The sequence below is a fragment of the Malaclemys terrapin genome, chromosome 2, assembly GCF_027887155.1.
Source record: "Malaclemys terrapin pileata isolate rMalTer1 chromosome 2, rMalTer1.hap1, whole genome shotgun sequence".
NCBI lineage: Eukaryota > Metazoa > Chordata > Testudines > Emydidae > Malaclemys > Malaclemys terrapin.
Window position 1 is genome coordinate 242,163,918 of NC_071506.1, and position 18,359 is coordinate 242,182,276.

The 18,359-nt window shown below is 40.3% G+C and overlaps 1 protein-coding gene across 1 annotated transcript in view; it reads left to right on the forward strand.

Annotated features, from left to right (window-relative positions):
- KRIT1 (KRIT1 ankyrin repeat containing) overlaps nucleotides 1-18,122 on the forward strand; it is a 62,815-nt gene extending 44,693 nt beyond the window's left edge. Inside the window, exons 13-18 of the mRNA XM_054020476.1 lie at nucleotides 1,737-1,888; nucleotides 3,034-3,200; nucleotides 11,155-11,242; nucleotides 12,994-13,200; nucleotides 13,537-13,653; nucleotides 16,158-18,122. Of these exons, the coding sequence (XP_053876451.1) occupies nucleotides 1,737-1,888; nucleotides 3,034-3,200; nucleotides 11,155-11,242; nucleotides 12,994-13,200; nucleotides 13,537-13,653; nucleotides 16,158-16,226 (800 nt within the window). The 3' untranslated portion in view covers nucleotides 16,227-18,122. The remainder of the gene's footprint in view (nucleotides 1-1,736; nucleotides 1,889-3,033; nucleotides 3,201-11,154; nucleotides 11,243-12,993; nucleotides 13,201-13,536; nucleotides 13,654-16,157) is intronic.
- Nucleotides 18,123-18,359: the final 237 nt, after the last annotated feature.

Consider the following 18,359-nt stretch of genomic DNA (forward strand, 5'->3'; position numbering starts at 1 on the left):
ATTTGCCCACCCCAAACTGGTTCGCGACTGACCGGTAGCTGTCTGGCGTTGCAAGCTTCCAGAGGGCTATGGCCACTCGCTTCTGGACAGTCAGGGCTACTCGCATCCGGGTGTCATTGCGCTTCAGGGCAGGGGACAGCAACTCACAAAGTTCCAGGAAAGTTCCCTTCCGCATGCGAAAGTTTCGCAGCCACTGGGATTCATCCCAGACCTGCAGCACTATGCGGTCCCACCACTCAGTGCTTGTTTCCCGTGCCCAGAATCGCCGTTCCACGGCATCAACATGACCCATTGCGACCGTGATGTCCTCGGCGCTGGGTCCCCTGCTTTCTGAGAGGTCTGTGCTACTCTCAGACTTCAGGCCATCACCGCGGTGACGTAGCCTCCTCGCCTGACTTATCTGCATCTGCCTCAGGGAAAGGTGTATGATAAGCTGCGAGGCGTTGAGAGCGGCCACAACTGCAGCGATGGTCGCAGTGTGCTCCATGCTCGCAGTGCTGTGGCGTCCGCGCTGTCACTGACTAGAAAAGTGCGCGAACTGATTTCCCGCCGGCGCTTTCAGGGAGGGAGGGCGGGAGTGATGGACGGATGACGACAGTTACCCAAAAGCACCCTGGACACATTTTTTTTACCCAGAAGGCATTTGCAGCTCCACCCAGAATTCCAATGGGCAGCGGGGACTCCGGGAACTGTGGGATAGCTGCCCACAGTGCACAGCTTCCAATGTCGACGCTTTCCCCGTTAGTGTGGACTCACAAAGTCGAATTACTGTCCTTAGTGTGGACACACACGTTCGACTTTGCAATATCGATTCCAAAAATTCGATTTAAGTAAAATCGAACTACTCTCGTAGTGTAGACAAGGCCAAAGAAGTGAGGGAGAGTTGAGTAGTGGGGAGCTAGAAGACAGGTAAGCAGTAGGAAGATCATGAGGGAAAGAAGGATAGGCAGATGGGTTGCCTGAATGTAGCTGTGGCTGTGTGCTGGTTAGCACAAGGATCTAGATCTGTAGGTCAGCCTGAATAAGAGTAGGGAAGCAGGAAAAACTGCATGGTGACAGCATGTTGGGATCATGATGCTTTACAGACCATAGAAAGGGCGCAGCCTCTATCCTGAAACAATTACAGTCTATAAAATGGCAAAAATGTTTCTAAAACAAACCGAAGATATATTTTCCTGTCAAGACCTGAGTTCTGGACTTTTATTTCTCCTAAAATAACTGCTACAATCACTAGCTAATACAATCATTAAAGCCTAGTAGTTAATGTAGTTCCTTACCCTGAATTAGACATCTGTGATTCCACAGGCACTAGCAGAAGGAACCGATTCAGAAGCAATAAGAGGAAATTATTTTAAATGTTTTATTTGATGTGGTGTTTTGGCCCAATCCTGCAGTCCTTACCACAGCCTTTTACTTGTAGTTTTAAGGTCCACCCATATGTTTCATTACAAACTTAAATTTTTAAAGTTACTTTTTTTTTTTTTTTGTTAAAGAATTTAAATTCACTTTTGAGAAGCTGACCATAATTCAAGCATGCATTTACTGAATTATTGGTGTGGCCTCTGCTGTGATAAATTTGTCACCATGTTTGCGACCTTTTATATATGGTAAAAAGAAAACGGTTCTTTGAGAAAAGCGAATTCTCAGTTCTTACCTTTTGGTATAGCATTCATTTGAGCATCTATGTGCTTGATTCCCCTGTTTATTATTTTAAATGAAAAGTTGTTATTTTCCAGGCCTCCAGCTGAAGCCATATCATAAACCTTTGCAGCATGTTCGTGACTGGCCTGAAATACTCACTGAACTGACAAACTTGGATCCTCAAAGGGAAACCCCACAGCTTTTCCTGAGGAGGGATGTGAGACTTGCTTTGGAGGTTGAAAAAAAGGTCTGCATTAGAAGTGCTAATATCAAATACAGGTGCAGAAACAGAAACCTTTATCAGCCAGGAGTATGTTAATTAGAATGTCAATCCATTAGTCTGTTTTAGAACTTAAATAAATTTTGGGATCCCCTTCCCATCTGACCAATAAGAAAGGGAAAGAAGTTGCAGACTACAGGTTCAGAACCCATGACTTTAGATCATATTTAAACCTGTTAGAAAACATTAGTAGGTCTAAGAGTAACTGTCAGTTAAAGTGATTTGTTCTTCTGCCTGTGTGCATGTAGGGCCTAATCCAACTCCCACTGAAGATTAAGGAAAGAGTCCTGTTGATTTTGATAGGAGTTAGATCAAGCCTGTAATTCCTGTTAATAATTGTGGGACAGGACAATGGTGGAATAGGCCTCTGACTTTTTACAATTCTAAGGTTTATTCTCCTGTTATTTATTGAAATTGCAGAAAATCACTTACATTCCAAACAAATGTATTGTCAATAATAATAAAATAGTACTAAGCGAGCTCCTATAAACAGCAGTTTCTCATCAATGCTATTCCTCCAATAGAATAAAGACTTGTCAGAGTATACTCCTAAGCAATTGAACTTAATCACAAAACAGACAATATTGTTTATGGATTGGAACCTTAGTTAAGCCAATCAGATTTTCCTCCAGTCCTGCCCTCTTTCTAGTACCCTTACTCATTCTGAGTAATTTTCTTTTTACAAATAGTTCATTGATATCTGTGAGATTACTCTCAGAGAAAGGTGGTACTACTTGGCAAGAGTAAGGGTGGTAAAAACTGATCATAAATAGATAGTATAGAGTGAGAAAATAGATTTTTTTTGTCAACAGTGTAAAATGTTTTTTGGCTTTTATGGGTTTGATGTGATTTTGATTTGGCGTAGTGTGGTATTCAGTTGTAATTTATGTATGTTAGATCAGTATGAATGTGTAATTCAGAAAATGGAAATACTTGCATATCAATATTTATGAATCATAGCATTTATTCTTCTTCTAGACCAAATAAAATACATATTTCAGTTAAACAAGATCATATCTTTGTCTCCAGTAAAAAGTTATACTTAGTTTGTAAAAGGAAAATTACATTTAAACATTTTAATCAAAATGTTTAAAATTTATATTTTTAAACAGATTGAGGATCCACTGGCTATTCTTATCCTGTTTGATGAAGCCAGATATAATTTGCTGAAAGGCTTCTATACTTCACCTGATGCCAAACTGATCACACTGGCAAGTCTGCTGCTACAAATAGTCTATGGAAATTATGAGAGTAAGAAACACAAACAAGGTTTCCTAAAGTGAGTGAGTATTTAAACTGAGATTGTTTTGTTTTTAATATGAAATGTTTAATATAAACTGTTTCAACTATTTCCAAATAAACTGCAGGTGTGTTGTATTAACTAGAAATTAAACACTATCATTGACCTCCAGTATGTGGAGTACAGCTTCAGAACTGTGCATATTGGTCTAGCCACTTAATTCCCATATCAATAATGTGAGCTGTGCATCAAATCCACTGTGTCTGGGACTAAAAGTGTATCCTATGTGACTAGTTTGCAAAATTTAAGGGCTAGAGGACTTAGTGTTTTTCAGTGGGTATGTTATAATTTAAAAGAACAAAAATTGTAGTCAATTTTATTAATTGGTGCTAAACAGTATCACATTCTTGTAACCTTGAGCTGTGGTTTTAGTGGGGTGATGAGGCAGCTATTGTATAACCCATTATACAAGAAACTGATTTCCCGTTCATATTTACTATGGAGCTTCCGATGTATACATTACCAATGGGGTGAGGGCCTGATCCTGCAAATCCTTATTCATGCGAATAGTGCTGCTGAAGTGAATAAGACTACTTGCATGTGTAAGGGTTCCACACAGGAATAAGAGTTTACAGAATTAAGACCTAAGAATACCACCTTTTTGAACAAAATTGTTTAGAATATGCAAAAAAAGAAACCCATTGCTGTATGCTATCTATACAGATTATGCAAAGAAGTTTGAATACAGGTTTTAGATGTCTTTTAAAAATCGGAAGGCAGATCCTACTGATGAAGATGCCAGAGTTTGTTCCTTGCTAAGTCAAGTGTAAAGTATAATGAGGCAGGCCAAAAAGGAATTTGAAGAGCAACTATCAAAAGACACCAAAAAAACAGCAATTTTTTTTTGTAGTACATCAGAAACGGGAAGCCTGCTAAATAATCAGGGGGGCGATTGGACAATCAAGGTGCTACAGGAGCACTCAAGGAAAATATACAGCTGTTACGGAGAAGTTAAATGAATTCTTTGCCTCAGTCTTCATTGTAGAGGATGTGAGGGAAATTCCCACATCTGAGCCATTCTTTTTAGGTGACAAATATGAGGAACTGTCCCAGATTGAGGTGTCAATAGAGGAGGTTTTGGAAGAAATTGATCAATTAAACAGTAATAAATCACCAGGACCAGATGGTATTCACCCAAGAGTTCTGAAGGAATTCAAATATGAAATTGTAGAATTTATAATTGGTATGTAACCTGTTGCTTAAATAAACCTCTGTACCAACTGGCTGGTGAATAACTAATGTAACACCAATTTTTTTTTTTTAGGCTCCAGAGGCAATCCTGGCAATTACAGGCCAGTATCAGATAAATTGGTTGAAATGATAGTAAAGAATAGAATTATCAGACACTTAGACTCTTACCCAACATATTATGTTCATCTATCTGGTTTTTGTAAAGGGAAATCATGCCTCGCCAATCTATTAGAATTCTTTGAGAGGGTCAACAAACATTTGGACCAATGGATATAGTGTACTTGGACTTTCAGAAAGCCTTTGACAAGGACCCTCACCAATGACTTAAGCAAAGTCAGCTGTTATCAGATAAGAGGGAAGGTCAGCTCATGGATCGGTAACTGGTTAAAATATAAGAACCAAAGAGTAAGAATAAAAGGTCAGTTTTCATAGTGGTCAGAGGTAAATAGCAGGGTCCCCAACGATCTGTACTGGGACTAGTGCTGTTCAACATTTTCAGAAATGATCTGGAAAAAGGAGTAAACAGTGAGGTGACAAAGTTTCCAAACAATATAAATGTACTCAAGATAGTTAGTAAAGCTGACTATGAAGAGTTACAACAGGATCTCACAAAACTAGGTGACTGGGCAACAAAATGGCAATAATTAAATAAATGAAAAGTAATGCATATGGGAAAACATAATCCCAATTTATACATACAAAATGATAGGGTCTAAATTACCTGTTACTACTCAAGCAAGACATCTTGGAGGCATTGTGGATAGTTCTCTGAAAACATCTGTTCAATGTGCAGCGGCAGTCAAAAAAGCTAACAATGTTAGGAACCATTATTAAGGGATAGATAATAAAACAGAAGATATCATAACACCATTATATAAACCCATGGTATACCTACACCTTGAATATTGCATGCAGTTTTGGTTGCATCTCAAAAAAGATGTATTAGAATTGAAAAATGTACAGAGGGGGCAACAAAAATGATCGTGGTGTGGAACAGCTTCCATATGAGAAGAGACTAAAAAAACTGGGACTGTTCATCTTAGAAAAGAGCCAACTAAGGGGGATATGATAGAGGTCTATAAAATCATGAATGGTGTGGAGAAAGTGAATAAGGAAGTGTTATTTACCCCTTTACATAACACAAGAAGCAGTGGTCACGCAGTGAAATTTAATAGGCAGCAGATTTAAAATAAACTAAGGAAGTATTTCTTCACACAGCGCATAGTCAACCTGTGGAATTCGTTGCCAGGGGATGTTACAAAGTCCAAAAGTATAACTGTGTTCAAAAAAAGAATTAGATGAGTTCATGGAGGATATGTCCATCAATGGCTATTAGCCAAAATGGTCAGGAATGCTACCTCATGCTCTTGGTGTCCTTAAACCTCTGACTGCCAGAAGTTGGGATTGGATGCCAGGATATTGATCACTCAATAATTGCCCTGTTCTGTTCATTCCCTCTGAAGCATCTGGCCCTTGCCGTTGTTGGAAGACAGGATACTCTGCTAGGTGGACCATTGGTCTGACCCAGTATGGCCATTCATATGTTCTTGGGTGTGAGGGAAACAGGGAACATTTTTTCTGAATCTTGAGAAAACTCATTTTCACTTTACTTTGTGTTTGCTTTTTATTCTTGCAAGACAGACAGACATGATTTTTGTTTATATTTTATGTTTTGCTGTACTTGATTTAGAACAAGTGCATGTATTTAGCAAAAGATCTGTCCTTTCAAATCTGTAACTTTAATAATGTTCCCTTCCTCAATATTGGTGATTTGATAACAGTTTTTGAAATTTGGGTATCCTGTATTGTCCATGCTTTCTTTTCATTGTTTTCAGACCATAATATTTGCAGGTGGTGAAAAAACTTTTCAGGACAGAAGAACACTACATCTAAACTGATGATATTGCCTGTACTGATTGTGCATAAAAAGAAATTAAGAGCTTTCTTTTGTCAACCAAGTGACGAATGTGTACCAATGGATTTTTGCACCTATACTCTTGATTTCAGGTCATTTGTAACAACTGGAAGTTAATGAGACAAAGGGTATGTCTACACTGCGGGATTAATCCAATTTTACAGAATTCGAATTTTGGAAACAGATTGTATAAAGTCGAATGTATGCGGCCACACTAAGCACATTAGTTCGGCAGTGTGCATCCATGTACCGGGCTAGCGTCGATTTCCGGAGCGTTGCACTGTGGGTAGTTATCCCATAGCTATCCCATAGTTCCCGCAGTCTGCCCCACCCATTGGAATTCTGGGTTGAGATCCCAGTGCCTGATGAGGCAAAAAACATTGTCGCAGGTGGTTCTGGGTACAGCCTCACCCCTCCCTCCATGAAAGCAATGGCAGCCAACCGTTTCACGCCTTTTTTCCTGGGTGAACACAGCAGACGCCATACCACGGCAAGCATAGAGCCCGCTCAGCTCAAGACAGCAGTCATGAACATTGTAAACACCTCGCGCATTATCGTGCAGTTTATGCTGAACCAGGACCAGAAAAACGAGGCAAGGAGGAGGCGGCGACGTCAGCACAGTGACGAGAGCGATGAGGACATGGACACAGAATTCTCTCAAACCGCAGGTCCTGACGCTTTGGAGATCCTGTTGTTGATGGGGCAGGTTCTATCCGTGGAACGCCGATTCTGGGCCCGGGAAACAAGCACAGACTGGTGGGACCGCACCGCATAGTGTTGCAGGTGTGGGACGATTCCCAGTGGCTGCGAAACTTTCGCATGCGTAAGGGCACTTTCATGGAACTTTGTGACTTGCTTTCCCCTGCCCTGAAGCACCAGAATACCAGGATGAGAGCAGCCCTCACAGTTGAGAAGCGAGTGGCAATAGCCCTGTGGAAGCTTGCAACGCCAGACAGCTACCGGTCAGTTGGGAATCAATTTGGAGTGGGCAAATCTACTGTGGGGGCTGCGGTCATGCAAGTAGCCAAAGCAATCATTGAGCTGCTGCTATGAAAGGTAGTGACTCTGGGAAATGTGCAGGTCATAGTGGATGGCTTTGCTGCAATGGGATTCCCTAACTGTGGTGGGGCAATAGATGGAACCCATATCCCTATCTTGGCACCGGAGCACCAGGGTACCCAGTACATAAACCGCAAGGGTTACTTTTCAATGGTGCTGCAAGCACTGGTGGATCACGGGACATTTCACCAACATCAATGTGGGCTGGCCAGGAAGGGTTCATGACGCTTGCATCTTCAGGAACACTACTCTGTTTAAACGGCTGCAGCAAGGGACTTACTTCCTGGACCAGAAAATAACCATTGGGGATGTTGAATGCCTATAGTTATCCTTGGGGACCCAGCCTACCCCTTAATGCCATGGCTCATGAAGCCATACACAAGCAGCCTGGACAGGAGTCAGGAGCTATTCAACTACAGGCTGAGCAAGTGCAGAATGGTGGTGGAATGTGCATTTGGCTGTTTAAAAGGTCACTGGCGCACTTTACTGACTCACTCAGACCTCAGCCAAACCAATATCCCCATTGTTATTGCTGCTTGTTGTGTGCTCCCACAATCTCTGTGAGAGTAAGGGGGAGACATTTATGGCGGGGTGGGAGGCTGAGGCAAATCGCCTGGCTACTGATTACGCGCAGCCAGGGCGATTAGAAGAACACACCAGGAAGCGCGGCGCATCAGAGAAGCTTTGAAAACCAGTTTCGTTACTGGCCAGGCTACCGTGTGAAAGTTCTGTTTGTTTCTCGATGAAAACCCGCCCCCTTTATTGACTCATTCTCTGTAGGCAACCCACCCTCCCCCTTCGATCACAGCTTGCTTTCAAAGGAAATAAAGTCACTATAGTTTAAAAATCATGTATTCTTTATTAATTGATTATAAAAAGAGGGAGAGAACTGACAAGGTAGCCCAGGTGGGGTTTGGGAGGAGGATCAGAGGGAAGGAAAAGGCCACTAAAAAAAGGTTAAAATAATGACAGCCTTTTGCTTGGGCTGTCCACTGGGGTGGAGTGGGAGGGTGCCTGGAGCCTCCCCCCTTCCCACCCACCCCCCGCGTTCTTACACGTCTGGGTGAGGAGGCTATGTAACATGGTGAGGGGAGAGGGGGGTTATACAGGGGCTGTAGCGCCAGTCTGTGATCCTGCTGCCGTTTCTGAAGCTCCACCAGATGCCGGAGCATGTCTGTTTGCTCACGCAGCAGCCCCCAGCGTTGCATCCTGCCTCCTCTGATGTTCCTGCCGCCACCTCTCATCTCGAGCGTCCCTTCTGTCCTCACGTTGGTCCCTTCTGTCCTCACGTTCACTGGCATCTTTCCTATACTTTGAAACCGTGTCCTTCTACTCATTCAAATGAGCTCTTTCATTGCGGGTGGATTCCATGATTTCCGCGAACATCTCGTCTCGCGTCCTCTTTTTCCGACGCCTTATCTGAGATAGCCTTCGGGACGGAGGAGGGAGGCTTGAAAAATTTGCAGCTGCTGGAGGGAGGGAAAAAAGGAGAGAATTTTTTAAAAAGATACATTTTACAGAACAATGCTTATACTCTTTCATAGTGAACAACACTATTCACATTACATAGCACATGTGATTTCTGTGCAAGGTCGCATTTTGCCTCTTAATATTGAGTGCCTGTGGCTTTGCTGCCAGAGATCACAGACGCAGGTCTGGGCAACAGAATTCGGCTTGCATGCGGCCATGGTAAGCCATTGTCTTTCGGCTTCTGCGTCCTCTTTTCCCACATACCAAGCAAAGCCCGCTGAGTGCTGCAGTTTTCCTATTAACCTTCAGCAGCAGAAAACAAACTAACCCTCCCCCCCATCCAATTCTCTGGGATGATCGCTTTATCCCTCCCCCTACCGTGTGGCTGGTATCAGGGAAGATCCCTGCTAGCCACACGTGAAAAGCTTAGCGCCAAACTCTCCTCTCCCTCCCCCTCCCCCCCCTGCCGCGTTTGGCTTACTACAGGGAAGGATTTCTTTTCAGCCACAGGCAAACAGCTCAGTAGGAAGGAAGGGCCACCTCTGTCCCCTTAATTAAATTCCCATATTTCAACCAGGTTACCATGAGTGATATCACTCTCCTGAGGATTACACAGCGAGATAAAGAACAGATGTTGCTTGAATGCCAGAAAACACCGGGACCATTCGCTGCCAGGCTTTGTCATGCAATGATACCAGATTACTTACTACTAGCATGGCGTGGTCAAGTGTCCTACCATGGAGGACGGAATAAGGCTGCATTGCCCAGAAACCTTCTGCAAAGGCTTTTGGAGTACCTCCAGGAGAGCTTCATGGAGATGTCCCTGGAGGATTTCCGCTCCATCCCCAGACACGTTAACAGACTTTTCCAGTAGCTGTACTGGCCGCGAATGCATCCCAAGTCCTATGGGCAAATTAATCATTAAAAAACGCTTGCTTTTAAACCATGTTTTATATTTTAAAAGGTAAACTCACCTGAGGTCCCTTCCATGGGTCATGGTCTTGGGTACTGGCTTGGGAGGGTACTTCAGTCAGGCTGAGAAAAAGATCCTGGCTGTTGGGGAGAACGGAGTGCTGTGTGCTCTCCGCAAGCTCGTCCTCTTCCTCCTCCTCCTCTTCCCCGTCCGCAGAATCCTCAGGTGTGGCTTCCCTGCCTCGGAATCCACGGTCAGAGGTGGGGTAGTGGTGGCAGCCCCCGCTAGAATTGCATGCAGCTCAGCATAGAAGTGGCATGTCTGCAGCTCTGACCCAGAGCGACCATTTGCCTCTTTTGTTTTCTGATAGGCTTGTCTGAGCTCCTTGACTTTCACGCGGCACTGCTCTGAGTCCCTATTGTGGCCTCTCTCCATCATGCCCTTGGAGATTTTTTCAAAAGTTTTGGCATTTCGTCTTTTCGAACAAAGTTCTGCTAGCACTGAATCCTCTCCCCATGTAGCGATCAGATCCAGTACCTCCCGTACAGTCCATGCTGATGCTCTTTTTCGATTATCTGTGCTGATGAGGTATCTGTGGTCACCTGTGCTCGGCAAACAGGAAATGAAATTCAAATGTTCGTGGGGCTTTTCCTGTCTACCTGGCCAGTGCATCCGAGTTCAGATTGCTGTCCAGAGCGGTCACAATGGTGCACTGTGGGATAGCTCCCGGAGGCCAATACCATTGAATTGCGGCCACACTAACCCTAATTCGAAATGACAATATCGATTTGGCGCTACTCCACTTGTCGGGGAGGAGTACAGAAATCGATTTTAAGAGCCCTTTATTTCGAAATAAATGGCTTCGTTGTGTGGACGGGTGCAGGGTTAATTCGATTTAACGCTGCTAAATTCGAATTAAACTCATAGTGTAGACCAGGCCAAATTCTCAGCTGTGCTGAGTTTACACTTGATGCAACTGAGAAAAATGGGGAGGGAAAAAGCTCAATTTAGAGCTACTAATGGGAACCACTGTACTGGGCTAGGATCAGGCAGAGCATCATGCGCTCCATCCCACTCCTAGAATCCCTCACCCCTGCACCACCCACAGTGCAGGGTAGTTAGAAACAGGCAGTGTAGCGTCAATTACACTGGTTGTACACAAGCTAAGGATTCCACTTGGTCAGTGGGAAACCTTGGCTGCCCCTTTAGGAAAGCTTTTCAGCTGCTGAGATGACAATAGAGCAGCTTGAATTGGGGCTGACAGTCTATTCCAATATTTGATACTTAAAGATATTAGTATTGCCATGCTGGAAGACACTGCCTTGTGTCCAGTACTTTGCTCAGTGATGGAAAACTAGGTAATATTTTGGCTCTTTTCTTTTTAGTGAAGAAAATCTTAAATCCATAGTACCCATCACCAAACTAAAAAGTAAGGCTCCTCACTGGACAAATAGGATACTTCATGAATACAAGGTAAGAACATTAACAGTATCCCCCAGGTCCTGGAAATCCTGTCTTAAAATCTTTAGTTATTTTTCTATTACTGTTCTGCATTATAACAATAGTAATATACAAAGTCAGAAATGTAGGAAGGCTAAAAATTGATAGTGAATCATTCTTCTTACTGATTCAGTAGTCCATTTTTTTTTATATTCAAGTAAAATATACTGTACCTTGAAACAACATATCTTAGTACTGAGCTGTCTGAACATTTTTTCTGATTATAAAATTAAAAGTTGATTTGTTTGTCAGTAAATTGTGTCACTGAAGTCATAATCTGTTTTTTTACTTTGATTCCAGCCAGCTAACTGTGTTTAAGGGGCACTGTCAATTTAGTTTAGGCATAAAGTATAGGTCAAAAGAGTGTAAGTTTGTGAAACCTAATAGAAATGTTTTCAACGCTTTAAAAAAAAAAAAACAGTTCTGAATTTCTGACAAATTGAGACTGTTTGTCATGGGCTCATCTGAACGAGGGCACATCTCATGAAGTGAGTTCCTTTTAATTTTACCAAAGTCAATTGATAGCTAACTCAAGAAGGCCATCTCGGCTTTAAATTACACAAAGTAAAACAAACTAGTCTTTTGCTGACTCAATCAAAAGGTGTAGTCAGAGTTAGGTCCCTGATCAGGCCGAGCTTTTGAATTAAGACAGGGGAGATCATTCCTCCTTTTTTTCCTAGGTTCACCCAGAACTGCACCTTGGAGGAAATGGCCAGTCCTTTTTTCCTTCCCTGACGGGCCCTGATTGGATTCTACCTGCTCCCAGCCCTTCTCACTGCTGGAGGACCAATTCATAGATTCTAGGACTGGAAGGGACCTCGAGAGGTCATAGAGTCCAGTCCCCTGCCCTCAAGGCAGGACCAAATACTGTCTTCTAGACCATCCTAGATAGACATTTATCTAACCTACTCTTAAATATCTCCAGAGATGGAGATTCCACAACCTCCCTAGGCAGTTTATTCCAGTGTTTAACCACCCTGACAATTAGGAACTTTTTCCTAATGTCCAACCTAAACCTCCCTTGCTGCAGTTTAAGCCCATTGCTTCTTGTTCTGTCCTTAGAGGCTAAGGTGAACAAGTTTTCCCCCTCCTCTTTATGACACCCTTTTAGATACCTGAAAACTGCTATCATGTCCCCTCCCAGTCTTCTCTTTTCCAAACTAAACAAACCCAATTCTTTCAGCCTTCCTTCATAGGTCATTTCTCAAGACCTTTAATCATTCTTGTTGCTCTTCTCTGGACCCTCTCCAATTTCTCCACATCTTTCTTGAAATGCGGTGCCCAGAACTGGACACAATACTCCAGTTGAGGCCTAACCAGCGCAGAGTAGAGCGGAAGAATGACTTCTCGTGTCTTGATCACAACACACCTGTTGTTGCATCCCAGAATCATGTTTATTTTTTTTTCTCATTGGTTCCACCAGCAGCTGATCCTGGGTGACCTCTTTGTGCACTCTTAGGTCTGGACTCACTGCTCTTTTCCCCAAGAAGGACACTTTCTTCAGATGGAGTGCATGAAGGCTGCAGGGCCTCCCAACAGGGAGCATCAAATGCTTGATACATCCCATCACACTGCTATTAGGCTGTTATTCCAGGTGTGGCATCATTTCAGGATGATAGTCAGAAAAAGCCCTTCAAGAAAACCAGTTCCCACTTTGCCCTATTTGAAGAATGTGCATTGTTAAAACAGTTTCTTTTGTCACTTATTTGCTCTTTTAATTCTAGAGTCTCAGCTCTAGTGAAGGTATAAGTAAAGAGATGCATCACCTGCAACGCATGTTCTTGCAGAATTGCTGGGAAATTCCTACCTATGGAGCTGCTTTTTTCACAGGACAGGTATTCACCAAGGCAAGTTCAAGCAGTCATAAAGTCATCAGAGTCTACGTAGGAGTAAATGTAAAAGGACTGCATCTCCTGAATATGGAAACCAAGGTGAGGGTTAGCAGTTTTTACTGGCAGTTTACATAGAAGTTAATAGCATGGGGAGTTTACTAAGTGCTGGTGATTTATTTCACATCTGAGCATTGAATTAAAATCTTGTATGCATTTACAATCAATATGTGATGTTTAAAAACTTCAAAAATATGGAATTTCAGCTTTAAATTCTTGGAAATTGAAATCCTAGTATTATGGCAGATGATTATTTAAAATTCAGTATTGTATATGCTGTACCCTTAACTGCATACCAGAACCTTATTTGGACAAAGTGGGGAAGGTTCACATTATAGTTCAGAAAATATTCTTAACATTTTGTACTTTTCACTGCAGGGTTTGCTCATCAGTCTAAAGTATGGTTGCTTTATGTGGCAGTTAGGAGATGCAGATACTTGTTTTCAAATCCATAGTCTGGAAAACAAAATGAGCTTCATAGTGCATACCAAACAGGTAAGCATTGAAAAAATGTAGTTAAATACTGCAGCTCTATTAGAATTCTAGAGGGAGTCAACAAACATGGTAAGGCTTATTCAGTGGATATAGTGTACTTGGACTTTAAGAAAGCCTTTCACAAAGTCCCTCATCTATGGCTCTTAAGCAAAGTAAGCATTTATGATGTGACTGTGCCTGGTATCAGTCACATCTGAGAATGCCACATTAAGGACAGACTGATTAAAAAAACAGAGCAGTCATGCCCCAAAACTGGTGGTTATTCTAACTTTAGAGTTCACCAAGCCAGTAACGAAAGTGAGCTCCTGTATCTCTACTTGGATTAACAAGAAGCCAAAACACATTTCCCTTAGGTAATCCACCCCCTATCATCTCCCAGACATCTGATCTTTATGATGAGAGGTTACTGAAAACCAGATTCATCATACGTAAGATTTGTCTAATCCAAAAGGATCAGCCACTCCCCCAGGTCAATATATATACTTTAGATCTTACCAAATACCTGCTTGTAGCCAATCCTTTAGTAATTAAAAAATAAAGGTTTATTAATAAAAAGAAAAAAGGAGAGTTATTAAATGCTTAAAGGAATCATATAAAAGTGCTTTCAAAGTCTATAGATCAAGTTCATAGCAGTGAGGGTAAATCTGCTAACTTGTAAAATGTCTGGTGGCTATAGTGGATCACAAACTGAATGACAGTCAACAGTGTGGTGCAGTTGCAAAAAAGGCTAATATCATTTTGGGGTGTATTAACAGGAGTATCATATCTAAGGCGATTGTCCTGCTCTACTTGGCACTCGTGAGGCCTCAGCTGGAGTACTGTGTCCAGTTCTGGGCACCACAGTTTAGGAAAGATGTGGACAAGTTGGAGAGAGTCCAGAGGAGAGCCACAAAAATGATAAAAGGTTTAGAAAACCTGACTTGTGAACAAAGGTTAAAAAAACTGGGCATGTTTAGTCTTGAGAAAAGAAGTTTGAAGGAGGGACCTAATACCAGCACTTAACACATTTGAAGTCTGTTATAAAGAGGACTGTTATAAATTGTTTTCCATGTCCATTGAAAGTAAGACAAGAATTCATTGGCTTAATCTGCAGCAAGGGAAATTTAGGTTAGATATTAGAAAAAAATTTCTAACTATAAAGACAGTAAACCACTGGAATAGGCTTCCAAGGTTAGGTTTGGAATCCCCATTGTTGGAGGTTTTTAAGAACAGATTGGATAAACACCTGCCAGGGAGGGTTTAGGTTTACTAGGGCCTACCTCAGCACAGAAGGCTGGACTTAATGACTTCTTGAGGCCTCTCCAGCCCTACATTTCTATGATTCTATAAGTATTCATCCATCATGTGTCAGCCCCCCTAAATCATGTTTGAATTAAAAATCATGAGATTATTTTATGATGAGAAATTTGGGTGATTCTTATTTACTTTCTGGTATTTGAGCCTTTAGGGTTCATGTTATCTAACGTTTCTCTGCAACTATGAGGGTTAGAAAAAAATTTAAAATGAAAGTTTTAAACTTAGTATCTCACCTAATCAAATGAATCCAAGAGTTGTGGTTTTAATAAAAATATTAAGTACCATGAGACCCACAATAAAATCACGAGAGCTGGTAATTGCATTAGTAAAAGTAGCAGAGTTTGGGGATAGGTGAAATAAAGAGCTTTGAAAGCAATGTTACAAAGTTACTATGTAGCAATTGATGGAATAAATTAACTCTATGCTATAGTGCTGTTATTGAGTAACGCTTTGACTGGAGTCAGTTTGGGAATACTTGCTTGATCGCATACAGCTATGTTAGAGAATTTTGTGAGGAAATTACATATTTTGGTGTCTTACATGCTTCAGCCCTTTGCATATCTAATATTATGGGGAGGAGAAAAAGGTTGATGCAGTACTTGAAAATAAGTGCCTCTTGAGATACAAGAGAAAGATTGAGGGTTAGGAATAATTACAGTTCTTTTTCTCTCTCATTACCTAAAATGATATATCTATGCTATAAAATAATTTGTTGTTGCAGTCACACCAACCTACTGTGGTATTCAGGCTGGTGCCACTAATCTTGAGAAAACTTATACTCATAATATTAGAAGGTGACTAGAAGTCACACTTGATCCAGAAAAAAACAGCTCTTTGCAAAACATAATAGCAATACAAATGTTTCTATGTTAATTTTAAATCCCAGTATAAATTGCTGTTTTTAAAATATTTCTCTGTACTTTGTTTGCAACTCAAACACTGCCCCATTGAAAACCTGAAAGCAAAAAAGACTGAAAGTGAAAAGAACTAAAGTAAAGGTGATTTTCTTTTCACTGAGAGAAATAAAAGACAAACAGCATAAATAGTTGCAAGTGAACTGGATTTCTAAAATTCAGTTTTAATCATCTAAAGTGTTAGCAACAAAGGTGAATAAATTTGTTTACTGTATATTTAAGTAGGCTGTGGGGGTTTTATATGACAACTGGAAATCCTTGATATAACTTTTTCATTTCCCTCCCTATATGTAGGCAGGTCTTGTTGTAAAACTGCTGATGAAATTAAACAGCCAGTTAATGTCTACTGAACGAAATGAGTGACAGCGATGGACAGTGATTATGCAACAGTGTTTTGTGATTAAACAGAAGTAATTTTGTTTTAATTAAAATAGAAGCCTTTCATGTGCATGAAAGTTTCTCAGAATGAAATATGTTGTGAAATTTGTATAGATTTTGTACAGAAGCTGCATGGGTTATTTTTTTAAAAAGTATATAACATATCTATTTTTATAAAGAGATTTTCTTCGATATAAGCTATTCTAATTTTTGAGCTAAACCACAAGAAGAAAGATATTGAGATTAAAATGTAAAATAAAGTGTGCTCTTGTTCCTAACAGATTATGGAGGATTCAAAGTGCCTTAACCTAATCCCTAATATATCTGTTATTAATCTACTTGTGATACTGTAGAATTCAGTGAAACCTGTACAAATAACAACCTTCAATAGGCAACCTGCTCTCTTAAGAGACTTCCAAAGGTATTCCCAGATATATTGAGTAAAATCCTTCTCCGCTTCAATTAGAAGGGTCCCGTGAATGATCCTGTCAGTTTCCCTGTGTGTTTTTAATTTGATGTTCAATACATTTTATAGTTAGAAATTGATTTAATTTCAAGTTTAAATTTTTTTTTATGTACCAGTATTATTTTAGAATACTGCCTCAGAACAGCTATCAGGAAATACATTTTTAAATCTTTTCAGGATCAGATTAAATGTTTGTTTTGAAACTAGTGGATAATTACTTTGCAATGCAATACCCTGTTTACATAATTACTGCTTATGTAATAATTACTGGATTCCAACAAATTTATATTAAGTTTAATTACTGGATTGCAACAGGTTTGACTGAGTAATACTTTGTGCAGTAGGGACTTGAGTTGTTTCCATTAATTGAGTTTTTGTGGTCATGTTTTACATGAATTTGTTGGGACTCCATAGAGTGGAAGATTTGCAGGATTGGGGATTTACAGTGTAGAGATAGAAACTGGACATCCATAGAGCTGTTTACTAAGGATTCGATTTTGCTCTCATTAGTGTCAGTGGGAGCAGGAGGAGGCTCTAATATGATCTTGTTAATATAATATGATGGAATAATTGTTTTCTTTTCAAATATTATGAAGTCTGGAAACTGTATAATTTTAAAGAGACTTAGGGACAGATTCTGACAGCCTTTGATGCTGTCAGAATGTGCCCTAAACAAGCAAATGTACATTTGCTTAACATGACAGTAATTAAAGTAAAACTGCTACATATTTTAATCTTCCTATTGTATATTAATTAGGTTTATTTTTATGAACAGTATCGTATGAACATTTAAAATCATCAAATGGAGTCTGAAATATATCTTTATACCACAAACTACTATCCTGTTATACTAACCTCTGAACTTTCAAGGGGGTGCTGTAGGGTTTTAACTTCAGCTCTCACTGACTTTAATGAGAATTGTGTGGCTAAAACCATGTGCAGTATTTTGTGGTAAAGTTAAATATTTGCACTTGCCTCTAAGATGAAAGTTAAGCAATTCAATGCCAGGCACTGTAGCACTTTGCAGTACTTTCATCTTTGCATTCAAACTTCTCTGAATCCCCAAATCAGTACATTTTAACAAATTATAAAGTACTCTGTGGGCAATTTTTTAAAATGCATGCAGGAAAAAATCTGTACTATAGAATTTTCTTTAAAGACATACCTAAACTATGTGAGCTTCATTGGCATGCAGTTAATTGTAAATCTTCCTAGATTGATTGTATTGCCTTTTATCAGAAGTGAATAGTACAGCAGATGCTAAATTAATGCACAGCTATCACTTGGCTTTAATATCAGAATATCTTCTTTTATAACAAGCACTTGTTAGAAAACTAGAAGTGTATAATGTTACAAACTGTATATACAAATAAGTGTCATAGTTGCATATTTAACAATAAAATTAATAAACCGTACTGCTATATATTATTTATTATTTCTATCTAATAAATTGCTTGTTTGCAATTTTGGCCTTTTAAATATCCCAGCCAATATGAAAGATGCATTTTTCTTTCTAAATAAATATTGAGTAACTTAACACAACACATGCTATTTTCAGAGAACTAGATTCTGCTACTATTTCTCGTATTCATAAGTTGTTTGGGAGCCTCCCTCTGGTCATCTGTAATACAGCGTAACTATATAAACAGAAT